This window comes from Lampetra fluviatilis, chromosome 30 (assembly GCF_964198595.1).
Source record: "Lampetra fluviatilis chromosome 30, kcLamFluv1.1, whole genome shotgun sequence".
Taxonomy (NCBI): Eukaryota; Metazoa; Chordata; class Hyperoartia; order Petromyzontiformes; family Petromyzontidae; genus Lampetra; species Lampetra fluviatilis.
Genome location: NC_136304.1, coordinates 6,026,309 through 6,044,022, shown reverse-complemented (window position 1 = coordinate 6,044,022; position 17,714 = coordinate 6,026,309). Strand labels below are relative to the sequence as shown.

Sequence of the window (17,714 nt, the reverse complement as noted above, 5' to 3'; positions counted from 1 at the left end):
TGTAAAGCTATCGTCGGAACTTTAGAAGCGATTCAAGGTTTAAACCTGAGTTACAGGCGCTTGGATAGGACACTTGCTGGGAGTAACGGGTGTTGTAGGCTTGGGATGCGATGTGGTCAGGAGGTTGGCAGTACAGCAGTAGACTCTTTAAACTGTGCAGACATTTTAATGTAATCTCCTTGTAAGGGTAGTGAAGTTTCTCCGGGTGCTTTGGTTTTTTCACTCAATAATGGAATTACCCTAACATCCCAATGCAGAACTGTCCTGGAAAAGAAACTTGAGGCTCAGTGAGGCTTTCCTGGGCGAATATTAATAATTGTTACGGGGGCTCCAAAGGGTTATTCTTTTTCATTTTGCTTGTTCATTGGGTAGTGAACCGCATCCAGACCACCCCAGTGGCGGTACAGAATTTCACCGTGTCATTTACCGCTGGCGGATTATTTATTTAACTTTCTTTTTTTATTTCTAAGTGGCACGTGCTGGATTTTAATTCGCAGGCAGTGCGGAGACGTTGCACGTTGCGCTCACGCTGAACGGTGAAATCTTAAACCTCGGCCGTGTCGCGCCTGCTGGCAGGAAGTCCACACAACGGTAGTTGTTTACGTAGCGGCAGATCTCCGTGGCACTTGAAGGATCGCGCATGCCCGAGATGCGTCGCAGAGCATCGCATGTGAAAATCTCAAGCCCAAATGACCTTGAGCCCATTTCTCTTGGCGGGCACGCACAACGTCCAACCGTACGTCCCCCCCCCCACCACCCCGCCACCCACCTTGGGGGACACCTTTGGGGTAGCAGGCCAATTTATTCTGCATGTGACATGAACGCACGCGGCAGTGTTATCTTTCTGGCCCCGTATCACTCCACCCCCGCCCCACCCCCCCTAGCAATCTCGCATCTTGGCAGCCGCATCGGCAGCCCACACACACGGGCGTGCGCGCACACGGCGGCCGATTTTCTGAGCCAAAAAGCGAACGGCAATGGACGCTCGCTGTTGCATTGGAGGAGGTAGCAGCTGCGCCAATTCCCCCATGGTGCCATCGCTTCATAAATGTTCTTTTTCGGCGCTCAGTGCCAGGGGTAGCATTTGCAATGATAACACCTGCCTTTTCAAATAAACTTTTTGCTCGAATGATTGTTCGATCCGAAAAATCAATCTGTCGTTTTGACCAAATCAACATGAATGGTACTGATCGTATCAGATCTTGGAATATCAGTGGGGTTGGGAGACTATCTGGGAATACCAGGCCTTATAGGTTCGGGGCTGCAAGGTGGGCATCAGCATCAACAACAGCAGGAATCCTTGAGTGTTACCCCTCAAGCATCGTGGGTGTTCTCTATGTACTCCAGTATCCTCCCACATGGAGCCAAACTCACCTCAATTCAATTGGCCAAACGCCGTGATGAAACTCGGTACGACTTCCTTCGGTATATACAGGGCATGGTCTTTTATAATAATTATCATCATGATAACGATGCCACGATTTGCTGTGAAATGAAAACCTCCACCTGCCACCGATGATCTCTTTCCCACCCTCAGTGATCTGCGGAATCCCATGCCACAACGGCGGGCGGTGCGCTGCCAGGGAGAAGTGCTGGTGCCCGCCCAACTTCACGGGAAAGTTTTGCCAAATCCCGGCGCTCACCAACGATGTGAACGGGCAGGCCGCCACGGGGAGCGAGGCCCAGGCGGCCTCTGGCGGCCGTCGCCCCAGTCAGCCCAGTCACTCCGTCTACATGTTCCCGCTGTCGACCATCGGCAACTCGACGCAGGGTGAGGGCCGTGTTCATCATGGGCGCCAAGGGGGTTGATATGTTAATTACCTCGCCTGGTATACATGAGGTCGTGGGTTCGATCCCCACCCCTGACGCCTGCTGTATATTTGGAGTTTGCATGTTCTCCCTGTGGGCGTGTAGATTTTTACCCGGGTCCTCCCGGTTTTCTCTCCACATTTAGAATCAACATGCATTTAGAGTGTTTGGTTGCTACACATTTCCACATGATGATAAACCACTTCGTTGAGCTATACATAATCATGGCCAGGTCGTTTCTGAAAAAGAGCTTTCTAGCTCAGTGGGCCTTACCTGGTAAAATAAAAATAGTTTAGCTTCAGTTCAGTTTATCTCCTCAGCTGACGAGACATCTTTGACGTCGCCTCAACTACGTGTCCCCCCCCTCCCAGCTCTGCTACTCCCCCGCCCACCCGCATGCCACACCACCCCCACGATATCATTCATCCCTCCCTCACTCCCAAATTTGTAAAGTCTCAGCGCCAACCGCACCTGGAATTCAGATGAACCTTGGCCGAGGAATTCGAATCCAACACTTTCTGCAAATGACGAGAGATGCTACCAACACAGGCGAATGTGTGTTGCCTGGAATTAATGAGAAATAACAACGAGCAAAGGAGTGCTCATCCTCACCAACAGCAAGGGGGGCACGACTCTAATTCGTATCCCGTGTGTGCGTGCCATGAGACCACCACATAGACCGTGCTCTTGGTTGACTCTCGGTCTCATTGCCATCAGAAGGGGATGGCCAAATACTTTTAATCCCAATTGAGTTGGTGGTCTAGACAAAGCTTACACAGCAGTGTACATGCAATGTAACGGTCAAACAACACACACAGATGTGCATTGCTTGTACAACATTTCTTCGGCCTTGTTCTTCTGTCATGTGGTGGTCACACAACGCGCTGTCACGAGGCATATAGATGGAAGTTTGCGCCTCCCCCGCTGTCTGCGAGCAACACAAACTCTGCGCGTGCCCGTTACCTTCTGTCTCGGCTGACGGTGCGTCGCCGCCCGTTCTCTCTCGCCGCGTGCCGCTCTGGCAGTGTCCGCGCCGGGGTCCCTGCCCAGCTACCCGGACCTGGTGAACGTCCACGTGAAGCACCCGCCCGAGGCCACGGTGCAGATCCACCAGGTGGCCCGCCTCATGGACGGCCTCAACATCTCGCACCACCAGGCCCACCGGCCGCCACACCCCCTGCCGAGCCCTCGCATCCGCCCGCTCGCCGCGCTGGGTGGGCACCAGCATCAACAGCAGCAGCGGGACAAGGAGAGGGACCAGGCCATTGTGGGTGGAGCTGATCCTTCTCAGCCCAGGATACTAGCCCGTGCGCCCATGCTGGGACGATGCTACGTGGACATCAAAGACAACAAGGTGGGGGTCTTGACGGCGCTGTCAGAGCACTGGAGCAGCACCGCTGGGAACCCGGGTTCAAATCCGGTGTTCAGCCGCGCACGATTGAAAATTGGGTTGTCAAGTCGTAGCGTATTAATGGGCTTGGACGGTCAACAATGACTTTACACACACACACAAAATACCCCATTGCATTACATTTCAGCTGAATCGCGACAAAGTTCTAAACATATGTGTAGAAGCAGGGCAGGGCAGAAATGTAGCAATAGCTAAATGCAAACACTTTGTTGTTGTTGTTGTTGATACAGTGTGTGAAGCCTCTGCCAGGCCTCACGAGGCAGGAGGTGTGCTGTGGGAGCGTCGGGGCAGCTTGGGGCCTTGACCGGTGCAACCGATGTCCGGAGAAGCTGGGTAAGCGTCGCACCCTCCGACCAGCTTACATGCCAAAGAACCTTCATGGAAAGAATAATATCTGACAATACTGGAAGTGGGGAGAACTACATGTAAATGCTTTGCCTTGTATGTATGATGTTTGAGATTCTTTCGCACCATAATGTAGCCAACCGTGCTAATCGGAGGTGCGGTAGGGCAAGAATGGGCAGTCTTGAGTGGTCTATCACTTTTTTTTTTCTTTTCTTGGTTCTTTCGGTAAAGTCACGTAGAAGGGAAGTAATAAAATAATGAAAAATAAAACATAATAAAATAATTTTCACGACGTTTCGGCTACAACGCAAGCTGAAGACGGCTGCTTGCGTTGTAGCCGAAACATCGTGAGAATTATTTTATTATGTTTTATTTTTATTATGTTATTATTTTATTATTTCCCTTCTACATGACTTTACCGAAAGAACCAATAAGATGAATCCCTGCAGTCACGAAAGCTTTAAATCGAAATTTGGTCTATCACTATTGTAGTGGGTTCAACTAAGTCGCAGACGCACTTCTTGGAGGCAACACATTTATTAAAACCAACACACGGGGTACTACCCCTTATCAAGATAACAACCTATGGTGGTGGACCACCAGGCTAACTACAGTAATTACACTGGAACTAGCTACGACGGACCGGACCCCAGCTTGGATCCAGGTCCACGTGTTGGTGACTCTTGTAGGACATAAAACATAAAACGTAGATTTCTTCAGGATGAACAACAGCAGCCGGTCCCTCTCGGGGACCCGGCTTATATCCACCTTCGAGAACCCTCGAGCAGGATCTCGGCCCTAACACGTGACCACCCCTAGCCCCCACCTGGGGGCCCTGTGTAGACTTTACCGGTCACGTGTCCTCTAGGGTCAACCAGAGTGCCATGGCCTATAGTAACCCCATTCCCGTGGCTGTCACCCTGACACCCCATCCTGTCGGGGTAGGCACTGCACGCAGAGCCTGGTGCCATCCAGCGCTGTCAGTCAGCGCTCACCGAGCCCCTCTAGGGCCGGTACTGCATCCACATATATGTGGTGCCCGCGATGTCAATACATCGCACGCCGTGCCTCTCTAAAGCCAGCATTATACAGTGACATCCGCGATGTCACTACACTTATTATGCAACAAAAAAAAGTCAGGACTTTTCATGTCCCAAAAAGACTTACAGATTTCCCAGGGCAGCTTCTACCTTGTCAACAACAGGACATCCTTGGAAAACCAAGGCAGGTGGCAAATTTACCTCCCGCCATGGATTTGGACTTAAATAGCGACGTTATTACTGGCACTGTGCCAGCCTACAGGGGTACTTGTGGCCACAGGCAGTGGATTGCTTCGGCCTAACAAGGCCCTGCATTCTATTTTTCCAGCTCTAGCGTTCCCACACAGCCTGACAATCCCCCACGACCAACGGAGCATGGTGATACCTTGATCCAGCGAATAGGCTGAAATAAAAGCTGTAAATTATAATATTTCCATTGTTTATCGTCATTTGATGGAGCTCCTTTCTATTGGCAAGTATGCACTTAATTTTCGTATACCACATACCTGTCAACCCCTTATCAGTGCCTACCTTAATACAAACCTTATTGGTCACCCCGTGCCCTTATAAACCTCAACGTTCATCCTACAAGGTCCCATCACAAGGGAGAAACACAAACAAACAGACATATGTTTTGCCCGTATTGAAATGGCTGTATGCCGTATGGACCTGAAAACTCTATTTCCCTGTATAAGAATACGGAGTAAATCGTATGGGTTGACCGGTATGATACCAGATCGCTAAATATGATTGTCTTGGGGTTTTACTTCATTTGAAGCACGGTCAATTGAGCGCGACAGTTAAGCCAAGTTGTTTGCATTGCCCTCCCTGTCGGTTTGCTACGAGACCTTGCCAAAAAAAGACACCCATGGTCGCGTGCGCCGTCATCCGATGTGAAACGGGTTCATGGAGAGTAATTTCCACTTTGTTTGGACACCTGGCGATCAGAAATCGACTGACTCCTTCGGAGAAAAAAGGAAGAGCATAAATTACAGAGTAACAGTGTAATTGCTTTTGCCGAAGATCTCTTTGATGTATACCGTTTGACTTTCTCTCCGCTCGGAATACCAAAGCGGTGCTATGAAAAACACAACAACATTTTCTTTACTGATGGTCGTCGGAACAATCTGACAAAACACAAAATATATGTGTTTTTTTTTTTTAAACAGGAAACACGTGAGGTGGCCGTGTGAGTCAGAGGTCATTGCGCTGGGTTCGAATCCAGGTGCTGCCCCTTATTCTGTGGATAACTCAGAAGTTAGCTCTGCGATATCCACTCCCATGGGCCCTTCTCCAACACAAAGGGTCGCACTTATCTTGTCGCCCGAGATATATTGTTCTCCGTGGCTTTCTGCTGATTCGAGTAACCAGAAGTGACAGAAAATTCATTCTATTTCCCACAAGTAGCCGCACAGGTACCACAATTAATGTCCACAGATTCTGTCCTATTCTTTCGTATGGCAATATGTTCAGGAGCTAAAGGCCACAGGTAAACGTGGATAATAGAATCAATCGAGCCGAGTCGGTGCCATTTGTGAGTTATGCCCGCGATGCCAGCTGATGTGCCGAGGGTCGTTACTTGGGTTTCGTCCCCTGCTGTGAGTGATCCAGTCGCTGGGACCAACCCACTCGGCCACAACAATTGGGGGTTTTGTTGCGAGTGCGGGAGGAGAAGGAGGAGGTGCGCTGCACGGAATGGGAAGTGTCTGGGTGGCACAGCAGCGATTGCCGGGTGGCAGATGGGTTTGAATTATTCAACGGGCACATCTGGAACAGACATCCACTTTAAAGCGTCGAGGGGCTGCCGTTAACCCCATTCACAGTTTAACGGCGCATCGCACACGTCGCGTCATCCATTATAACTGGGCAGCTTGGGTTCAGCTACAGAGGGTCGCGTGCATCTGTCCGTGCTGCCTCTTCCCCGGTGGGCAGTTTGCGTGGCACTAATGCGGCGTTTCCACGGCCACACAATAGCCCATTTGGTCGCTTCGCTGACCTGAAGATTGGGCCAAGCCAGGGTTGCCGAGGCAGTCTGCGAGCTCGATCTGGGGCCCGTGTGGCTAATCTATTTCTGGGCCGTGTGACACGCTTAGACGAGGGGGATAGCCGCTCACAGTTGGACCACACTTGGAGTCGTGACCGCCGTGATGGGGCTGTGCCGTGGTGTTCTATCGGTCTGAGTGTCTGGAATGATGAAGCAGAAGGTGGACTGTGACGGCACCACCGACCAGGTCGCCAGTCTAATGTTCGGTGTGAGAATTGCATGAGCCATTCGGGAATGAAACAATGCATCCGTTAATAGATTCATGTTGGTTGAGCTTCATCCAGCAGTGGAGAGATCATGGCGGATATCGATACATTGATTAAAAGTGATTCTTACTCTCGTGACACATGTATTGATACACACGTGCAAGAATCGATGATTACAAATGCATACAAAATATATGCCAATGTTGCATTTTCACGAGCGGATCGAATGGGACAAAACAATACATGAACAGTAAATACCCTTCGTGCACAGTACGTCGTCTATTTTTAGCCTACTCTTCCACGTCAGGTCTATTGGAAGAGGTGGGAATTACCCACAATACCCCACCACGAGTGACCTGCCGGTGGACTAAACTGTGGTGGTGCACCCATTGATGTTTCTTGGTAGAGACTCCAAGTGTCTCTTCTTTACAGGTGTCAATGATGGTGGACTTAAAGACATCCCAAGCGCTGCCCACATTCTCCCACTGGTGGTGATTCAAGTTTGACAGTTTCCCATTGGGACATTGGCGGAAGAGGTCTTGCTTAATCGAGTCCTTGAGACCGTCGACGTTTAGGAGCCAGCTTAATGGACATGGTTGAGCAGATGAGTCGATGATGATCCGTCAGCAATCATCAGCTGCTCGAACAGCCTGGGTGAATCATACATTTGTGTCATCCCGGGCACGGACAATGACGTAATCGATCAAGTGCCAATGCTTAGATCGCGGATGTTCCAATGATGTTTTGTATCATTATTTTTCCTAGTGCAACAGGGTGTTGTTGGTGACGATGAGTCCATGTTCCGTGCATTTAGTCACGAGCAGGATGCCGATGGAATTCACTTTTCCGACTCCTTCCTTGCCGATGGTTCTATTCCAGAGGTTCCAACTCTGGCATTAAAATCACCGAGAAGAAGAAGTTTGTCTCCCACAGGAACGGTAGAAAGGACCTGGTCAAGGCTGGCGTAGAATTCTGCTTTAGTTTCATCGTCGGCGTCAAGGGTCGGGGCATATCCGCTGATGACGGTGGCTTATTGGCTCCCCCACACCAGCTTGAGACGCAGAGGCACTCACTGACTCCGATAGGCAACTCGTCAAGCTGACTGATGAGTTAATTGTCGATGGCGAAACCAACTCCGTGCATCCGCCGTTGTTCTTCCTGTCTGCCTGTCCAGATGAGGGTACAGCCACCTCCTTGTGCCTTGAGCTGCCCCTCCCCTGCCCGCCGAGTCTCGCTCAGGGCAGCCACGTCAATGTCGTGTCGTCTGAGTTCCCGGGGCCACGATTGCGGTTCGCTTTTAGCGTTGTCCATGAGGGTCCTGACATTCCAGGTCCCAAATTCAATTATTTGACTTTCATGTTTGTTTCCGCTGCAGTAATGGTTGATCCCTCTGGACGCGGTTGTTCAGTCGGGAAGAGGTGAGACAGACGATGTTTAGGGCACATCATCGACTCGCGTAGGGAAACATAGTCATAGATCGAGACCCACCATAGACTCACACGGACATCCATCGACTCAAATAGACACTCCTTATTCCGTCTGGTGGAGAGTTGATCGGCAATGTTTATATATTCATGTCGATGTCAGCGAGTGAGCCAGTGGACGGCTTTAGGAGGAGCCTGGTGAATTCCTGAGACGCTGCCGGCAATTGTTTGTCCTTCGATTAGCACAGTCGGCTACGTACGGTTTAGCGAAAGGAGTTCAACGCACGTCCTCATGTGGCGTGCAGCGGCGTTACGATGTGGTCCAGTGGTCGGAGATCGGTGACCCCGCTGCTAACGAACGACGGTAAAAGTGCGTTAATTGATTGGCCCTCCTGCTGCGCCGACGTCTCGCACAGACGCTGCCAAGTGGGCAACCTTCAGGCGGCACGCAGCCCCAAATAACCTCGGTCTGCCGCGCAGGGCATCTGAGTGTCATATTCTTGGTTCTTTCGGTAAAGTCACGTAGAAGGGAAATAATAAAATAATAAAAATAAAACATTATGAAAATTCTCACGACGTTTCGATTGCAACACAAGCAATCATCATCAGGTGTGAAAACTACAGCAAGAAAATTTTAGCTGAAGTGAAGATTGCTGTCGTTTTCACACCTGATGATGATTGCTTGTGTTGCAATCGAAACGTCGTGAGAATTTTTATTATGTTTTATTTTTATTATTTTATTATTTCCCTTCTACGTGACTTTACCTAAAGAATCGATAATATGAATCCCTGCAGTCACGAAAGCTTTCAATCGAAACATCTGAGTGTCATTTCATTTATTTTGCGAGTTCATTCTCCGGCTGTCATAGTTGTGTGTGTGCACTTATTGTGTTATTGTCGGGAGCGATGGCACAGTGGTGAGCACAGTGCGCTATGCGTGTGTGTACGTTGAACTGACTTTCGCACCGTACGTAAAGCAACCGTGCTAATCGGAGGCGTGATGAACCCGGCGACCTGAGAGTAAGCCATCGTGTTCCGGCAACAGCCTCCACATTTGCCAAATTAGAAAAATGCCCGAATTGAGATTGTACAAAGCAGTCATCTACCTCTGCTGGAAGACTAGTGGCCCGGGTCGCACTTGTTAATGAGAATTATCCTGAACGAAATAACGAAATGAACGTGGAATGCTTTAACGAGCGCTTTCGCATGCACGTGGCAGTGAAACGAAGTCACCAGGCGAAAACCTATCAAGATCACAAGGGGGACAGCACTCAAAGCGCCGCACGGATGACTTCACGAGACATACTTGCTTGTGTTTGGATTGTTGAAAGTTTGCGTTCGAATTCGCCGCTTTCAAAAATAGACGGTTGGGTATCCCTTCCCGTGGGGCGTGAAATGGGGGGGGGGGGAGGGGGGAACGCAGCTCGAGTGATCAACTCACAGCGAAGAAGGTCGCAGTTCGAATCCCGGTCGAGGATCGACTTGGACATTGGTGGGGAAAGTCACACAGTGGTTGTGCTATGGATATACTCGCCCCTGTTATGGGAATGTGGAATTTATGCCGCTAGTTTACCACAACATATATAGCAGATGATCACTGCCACATGCTCGTTATGAATGGGGAGGGGGGGGAGGGAGTGGGGGGGGACGCACTTTGGGCTGGTCCTGTGTCCCGTGAAACAATAATACTTTTGAGAAACGATAACAAAGTTAAAGAAAAAATAAGAAAAAGATGATTTCGTACGAACACGTCGGAACGAGCGAGCGAGCGAGAGAGAGAGAGAGAGGGGGACATCTGGCACATCTTTTAATAATAAATTCCCAGCAGACGCAGACTGTACCACTTCCCATGCCCGCAGTCTTACCGAAGGGCCCCAGGCTCTTTGCTCTTTGCTCAGAACAAGTCCAGCAGCTTTTGAAGTGATCTGATGGATCTCTGCTTTCACAGCGCCGGTCAGCAGACTCAACATTAATTTCCCAACGCTCTCCTACAACTTTATTGACGGAACTTATCACTTGCAGACGCCGCCGCGACTCGTTGCGCTGTTTCGCGTCCGCGGCGGGGGGAGAGAAAAAAAAACTGTCCTCTCGAGATGTGTTCGCTCTTGTTATCATCATTCGACAATTTTATCCGGATCGCGCTGCTGTCGTCACGTGTCATTCAGAGCTCTCGCGGAACAGCGCGAGAGAATGCCTCGCGGAAGTGGATGTCACAGAGCTACCGTTGAGATCTCTTCAAACAACCTGCGGTCCACACCGTTGAGGGTAGCGTCTCCCCACCCAGTGTACGAGAGCAATGCTCGTCTTGTGATAGTCAAACGAAATTTTTTTTAATTACTTAGAGCTGAAATGTATCCAAATTAAGTGCAGGACTAAATGAAATATTGCGGATTTTTTTCTTTCTCGTGCAGTTATCGGAGATCGGGCTAAGACCAACATCTCGCTGCACTTGGGAACCCCGGGGGAGTTTAATCACAGGCGGCTGAAACCCGGAATCGGACCCACGATCTCGATGGACTCTTACGAGCTTTGCAAGAGAGGGAGGCGGAGATGGCATGAGATCGCGGGGAGACATAACACCGCCACATGGAATATCTTCAATCTCACTTTTTTTCCCTTTCGCTTCCAGCCATATGCGGCGTCCAATATACATTACCCAGATAATCCGAAAAGAACGTATATTACCGCCGTCGCGTAAAACACGTGGAGAGTTTTCATTACGAGGGGCCAGCGCTGTGCCTCAACCGCCGGCCCTCACGAGCGTCGCCTCGTGTGTGTGTGTGTACGCCGTTCCTCGGGCGCTCCGGTGTGACTTTACACCGGCGAAACGCGAAGAATTTTAATTTGTACCAGAAAGGCTCCTGATCCCACCCCCAACACACCCCCCCCCCCCTTCATTTCTCAACACACTCGGAGGGGGGTCCCCCCCCCCCCACCTTGTGGGTCGCGTCGTCCGTGGAGCCGGGACTGCGCTCGAGACGAGAATTTTGCGTTTTTTTTTTTTCAAACTACCGACGACGACGCCACGGGTTGTTTGCAAACTAAAAGTTATGGAACTATTTTTTGTGAAGCAGGTAAGGCCCACCGAGCTTTGTAGCTCTTAATCCGAAGCGACCTGGCTGTCACAAATGACAGCCCAACGAAGTGGTTTTCATCATCAATTGCAAATGTATAGCAGCCAAACGCTCTGAACGCGCTTTGATTTAAAATGTGGAGGGAAAAGCTGGAGGACCCGGAGAAAAATCCACACGACCACGGAGAGAGAAAAAGACATGCAAACTCCAAATATACAGGTGTCAGGGTTGAACCCACGGCCTCCTGCATACCAGGCGAGGCAGTTAACATCTCGCCACCGCGGCGCACGTGGACGAACGAGGAAGACGTGGCGTGTCTCCGGCCCGCGATGCCCGACGTCCAGGCCACAGCGCCACGGCAAGAGCGGGCGCCGCGGGCTGCGCGAGCCTCTGTTTCAATTAGGAGAAGGTACTTGAGTTGGGGGTGGGAGGCGGGGCGGGGCGGATAGGCAATTAGCCGGTCTGATAGCTCTGAGCAATTAAGTTAAACGGCTTTTGGGTCGTTTCGCAATTGGTCAGAGGTCGCCGGCAGAATGGGTGGTCAAGCGGCGAGCGCGGGACGTGCGGTTGAAGGGTTTCCCCGTGTGGACGCTGAGTAGCTGCACCCCCCCCCCCAACCACCTTCTCTCACCTCCCCCACCCCCCAATCCCCGACCAGAGAAAGCTCTCATGGTGGCAGCCCCCCCCCCGCGTCCCAGCCACCCCTAACCCCGAGTCGCTCGCCCCCTCTCACCGAGAGAGAAGATCCACGGCCCATCGGTTCTCCTACGGGCACTGTGCAGCCTTCGGTCCTCGTTTGGCGTTGGCACTCGTGGCGATGCGGTGTTGTGCTCGTGGGGGGACGGTAGCGTGGGGATTGGAACATGTTTCGATTTAAAGCTTTCGTGACTGCAGGGATTCATCTTCTTAGTTCTTTCGGTAAAGTCACGTAGAATGGAAATAATAAAAGAATAAGATAAAAAATAATAAAATAATTCTCACGACGTTTCGGCCACAACGCAAGCAGCCGTCCTCAGGTGAAGACCAGGTCTGTCGGGGAGACGCTGCTTGCGTTGTCACCGAAACGTCGTGAGAATTATTTTATTATGTTTTATTTTATTATTTTATTATTTCCATTCTACGTGACTTTACCGAAAGAACCAAGAAGATGATTGGAACATGGTTGGGGGTTAGGAAGAGTGTCGGCGATAGGTTTGGGATTAGCGATCGGGATTTGTTTCAGGATCGGGTGAGGAATGAGGATGTTTTTTTTCGTCGATTGGGATGCTGATCGGGTGAGGAAGAGCGCCGTTGGCTGACGGCTTGGCTGACCGTTCGTGACAGGGTTGACGAGAGGGTCTGGGACACGGTAGGGGCCACCACGTGGTGGCTGCTACACTTTTAGCGAGGGCATCACTTCAAACGTCGGTCCCCGTAGCCAGCGCAATGATTGCTCAACCCAAGCGATTAATGCTTTGATAATTGTGCATTGCGTTTGCGCTGTTCGCCTTTTGCCATTCTCTGGTCGTACACTGTAGAGACGAAGCCGTCAGGGCCAATCAGTTTCAAAGACAACGCGTGCATTGTCAATGCGTGTTTGTTTGCCTGTTTTGCCACAAGCATGTTTGGTTGATGCAATCGGTGCTTATTTTGATGTTTGAACATCTTAACACCTCCTGTATTATTGCCGTAAAGGGTCAAGCCTATTGTTATTCTTCTCATGATCTTGATGCTGGAAAAAGGGTCCCATAGATTCCACGTCTGGTTTTTGGTTAGGCCACGTGGTAGTTTTATGCCAAATTCTTGCCGTTGACCCTGCACCACCCCTTCCGATATTAAGAAGCCACTGCAGCTATGCACTTTTAAATCATTTAGATTGAAAACTCATTTCTTTCGAACCGCTTTTTTGTATTCAGTTTATCCCCCCCCGCACCTCTAATAACCACGGTTGGCTACGTACGGTGCGAAAGAAGTTCACCGTACTGCGTGTCACGTCTACACAGGTATTATTCACGTATCTTCCTCGACGTGACTCCCGTCGTGTGGGGTGGGGGGCGGGGTCAATGACAACAATAACAAAACAAGAATGCGATTTGTAACACGCGCGAGCCAAGACCCCCAGTATCGCCCGAGCGCTGCCTGACACAGTTCGGGGGAGCCTCAAAGCGTCTCTCAAAAGTCGGCGTGGACTGACCGCCGCCGCCGCTGCGATTATGCAGCGGAAGGGGACCCACGGTAGCCGCGTTCCAAACGGCGGTGGGTTGCCTCCGCGGAGGGGAAGCTCACCGGCCAGCGGCCACGGCTTTCCCGGGCCCTCGGTGTGGAAAGAGAGAGGGCGAACGCGCGGTTTTCACGCCGCGGCGCCGGGCGGAGGCACGCGGCCCACTAACGGCCCCCTCGACTGTTCCTCCTCCCCCCTCTCGTTCTCTGTCCGCTACAGGGCAGCCCATCATGGTGAACGGCGAGCTGGTGGAGTGCCCCCACGGCTTCCGCAGGGAGAACTCGACGCACTGCAAAGGTAACCCACGGGAACCGCCCCACCCCCACCCACCCGGTAGCGCGACTAGCACTTAGAGCCGCCCACCGTTTCCCACCGCGGACCTAACCCCACACGCGTTTCTCAGTCAGCACTCTGGGTATGTTCGTCGAAAGTGTGCACTCGACCGAAACGAAGTTCAGCGCGATACCGGCGCCAGATCTCGACGCGAACGGATTTCTGCCACCCGAGCACCAAAAGCCAATTTCCAGACTCCCCGGGTCGAACCCAGACAGTGGCAACCCCTCCCTATTTATACCCCAGCGCCCCCCCCCCCCCCGACAAAAGCTTTACCCAGTGCAGGGAGGCGAACTCGTGACCATTCTGATAGAAGTTTATCTTGCCAGGAAGACCTGCGGTGTGAAGCCAAACGTGTTCAACGCCCGCCGCCACTCGCCGTACGCGACCTTCGCTCGGGTTTGGCGCGCTCCGACGAATCTCTCCAGTTGCGGGAAAATGTGCGCCTTTTAAGGCCAGCCGCACGGCACTCGGCTGGCCGCGGTCAGACGGCCAAATGCAGAGCAGCTAAGGCTGTCGTAGCACAGTGGCGCGCGCGCGCACGCACGCACGCACGCACACACCTGCCCTTTGATGCGTTTGATGTTTAAAACGGGAACAAAGCACTTGGCGTTCTTTTTTTTTCCAGACGGGAGCAATAATTAAAAAAAGCCATCACCACCGCTCACCTCCAACCGCCCTTAAACACGATAGCCTGGGCGGCCCTTTCCTCGATTGTGTACGCCGGGGGGGGGGAAAAAAACGATTCGGCAAGCGCCACCGTTTCGGGCTTTTAAGGCTTCGCTAATCCTTCTCCTCACCCACGCCGCCCCCCCCTCACCTCGTTTAAATCAACGTGTTTGCCAAAAAAAAGGGGGTTAGGGGCATCCTAAAATGCAGGAAGTTTGGGAAAATAGGTTTTGGCCTGCAAGCTGTAATTATGTGGTCTTGGGCACATTAAAGGATTAGGCGGCGACCACTACGACGGAATTCGGAGAAATTTAAGGGGGCGCGCTGTCGCGCCGTGCCCGCGAATTCGCCGGTCTCTGGGTTGGTAGTCGCCAGGACGGGGGGGGGGGCGAAAGCAAACGAAGCAAAAGGTCGTAGGGCATCAGAGAAGCTCAAGAAAGCAGGGGCCCAGATTCACGTAGAAAAAAATATGACCCCACCAAGTGGAAATCAGATCCTTGTAAACATACAAACAATATCATCGTTTATTATCACAATAAGAATTTTAACTTCGTTACCACAAATGTGTCTGAGTCTGTTCGTATCGTGATGCACCCCAACAAATATTTTCTGCTTAGGGCCCCCAGTGGGCTGGCAATAGCACTGGCTGGTCGTTTGTCTCAACGTTTATTATTCATCCTCGTCTTATTAAAGGCTGGGGAAAGCTACCCATCTCAGCATGAATGGTGCACCGTTTCTCAGGGGCATTTATAGACGCAGTATATTCACGGCCTCATGCTTCCTGCGAGAAATATTCGTAAAAAAATGCTCACCGTGGTCCGTCCATCTGCGGGTTGCTCATAAAACAGAAGATGGATTGAACCTTAGAAATGTTCGCAGGCTTTTTTTGCGAAACATTTTTGACAGAGTCAAAGAGAGAGAGAGAGAGACAAGAGAGAAACGATATGAGGAAGCCACTTTTCAATCTAGATTGAAAACTAATTTCTTCAGAACTGCTGTTTGTGTTTAATTTGGTGTCCTTCCCCCGTACCTCCGATTAGTACGCTTGGCTACGTACGGTGCAAAAGCAGTTCAACATACATACATACATTCCCTGCTCACCGTCTTCACGAGATGCCAGCGTAATCCAAGAGGTGGTTACATTATTGAAAAGTGAAAGTGTTTCCGTGGGATAATACGAAGGTGTTGACGCAGGGACGCATTCCGCAAAGTGCTTGTGGCTAAAATGAACCCTACTCCTCTCACTTCATTCTTTGGCACCGTCTCGAAACGATAACAATAATAGTCGTGAAACGTGCAGCGGCGCGCACCGAGACCTGATTCCATGATTGTGTAAGGGCGGCTTTCAAAGATGGCGAATGGAGCATGGAGTCATTGTCATTGGGCGCCACGGTGGCGAGATGTTTACTACCTCGCCTAGTATACAGGAGGGCGTGGGTTCGATCCCGACCCTGACGCCTGCTGTATATGTGGAGTTTTTATGTCTCCACGTGGTCGCGACGATTTTTCTCCGGATCCTGCGGTTTCTCCCTCCACGTTTCGAAACATGGGTTTAGAGTATTTGGCTGCCATAAATGTCCACGTGATAAGCCACTTCATTCAGCTATCATTTGTGGCCAGGTCACTTGGCCACAAATGAGCTATATCGCTCAGTGGCCCTTACATGGTCAAAAATAAATAAGTAAAAAGTCCACACCATTTATATTCAACAATTACAAAACAAAAAATTTTCTCACACACACGCAAGATATTCTCAGCTGTATGTTTATATGTAGAACTTCTTTCGCACCGTATGTAGCCACCTGTGCTAATCGGAGGTGCACAATTGTTAGCGTGTATTGCTACGTGTGGATTTTTCGCCTACGAATTGATTTTAATCAATGAGTCGATGCATCTCTGCTCACCTAACGGGCAGGAAGCCATGGTGGAATATTCGTAAGGTGACGGATGGCTAGGGCTTCTTCGAGAACTTCCAGGGCTTAGCCCCTCAGCCCTATTGGGCAGTCCGAGCGTGCTCACGCAGCCTCCAGGCGTGGAACCGTCCACGACGCCGCACCGGGCTGTGGCGGAGAGCGACCGTGGTCCAGAGGCCGGCCCCTTGGACGCGCCGCCAGTCCCACCCCTGCGGCCCTGCTCGTGGACGACCTGGCGCTTTCTCGCTTTCCTTGTCAGATGGAAAAAAAAAATGACCGATCATTAACTTAAACAAATATTGAATTTCTGTAAAAACAATACGTTGAAACTTATGATGAAAAAAAAATGTCAGGCCCCTTTCCAAGAATTAATATTTTATTACCCACCGCCTATGAATGGGTACATTGACGCCGGCTGGGTTGCGCACAACGCGACGGAGGTGAACGGCCGACCGACGCTCCTGTGGCGGCCCTGCAGGCTGCGATGGGCTGGGACGCGATGGTTTTATCCCAGAGCTCGCCCAATTTGACGAATGACCGCGGGGCCTGCTCTTCATTTTATAATCCCCGCTTCTTCTCCCCCCCCCCCCCCCCCGCTGTTTTTACATTCGCCTTTGATCAGCAGAGGCTTGGCAGTTTGCCGCGGGTTTTTTTAAATACTTTTTTAAATAGGTATTTCCCGGCGGCTGGGAAGGAATAACAATCGCCGCGCGGGCGAGCAAACGGTGGGAGGCGGTCGTGGCTGTAAGCGTCCCGCTAGGAAGAGTCGCCGGCCGGTGTCAGGCAGCACGGGGTCAGGGGGGTTGGCACCTCTGGGTTATGAAAAACAAAACAAAAAACAGGACTTATCGTGGGAAGAAGAATATCCGACAATGCCAGAAGAAGGGGGAGAATTCCACGCCAATGTAAATCGTGTAATATTTGATAACTGACAACCATAACTTGTAATGTTCCTGCAATAAGTATCGATTTCCATAGGGGAAAAAATTGGGTGATCCTGGGATAACCAGGACAGGTGGAAACCTTAGAATGGGGTCAGAGCCCAGGGCAGATAGATTCAACAACCCATTGCTGTCCTCATAACCACCAGGACATAAGGAGGCCTTCATCCAGCAACGTATTGACAAAGGCCTTTAAATTAATATTATTAATGCGAATGAATTGTATCTACATTGTAATCTCTGTCGTTATCGTTAGCAGGGCAGCGTTTTGTTGGGGTGACAAGCTTTGGCCGTTCATCGCAACG

General features: G+C 50.9%; 1 protein-coding gene across 1 annotated transcript in view; it reads left to right on the top strand.

The window, feature by feature from the left end:
- The window catches only part of LOC144943176 (latent-transforming growth factor beta-binding protein 1-like), a 105,566-nt gene that overhangs the window by 18,934 nt on the left and 68,918 nt on the right, over positions 1 to 17,714 (top strand). Inside the window, exons 6-9 of the mRNA XM_078870418.1 lie at positions 1,538 to 1,771; positions 2,835 to 3,163; positions 3,451 to 3,553; positions 13,773 to 13,850. Coding sequence (XP_078726544.1) covers positions 1,538 to 1,771; positions 2,835 to 3,163; positions 3,451 to 3,553; positions 13,773 to 13,850 — 744 coding nt within the window. The remainder of the gene's footprint in view (positions 1 to 1,537; positions 1,772 to 2,834; positions 3,164 to 3,450; positions 3,554 to 13,772; positions 13,851 to 17,714) is intronic.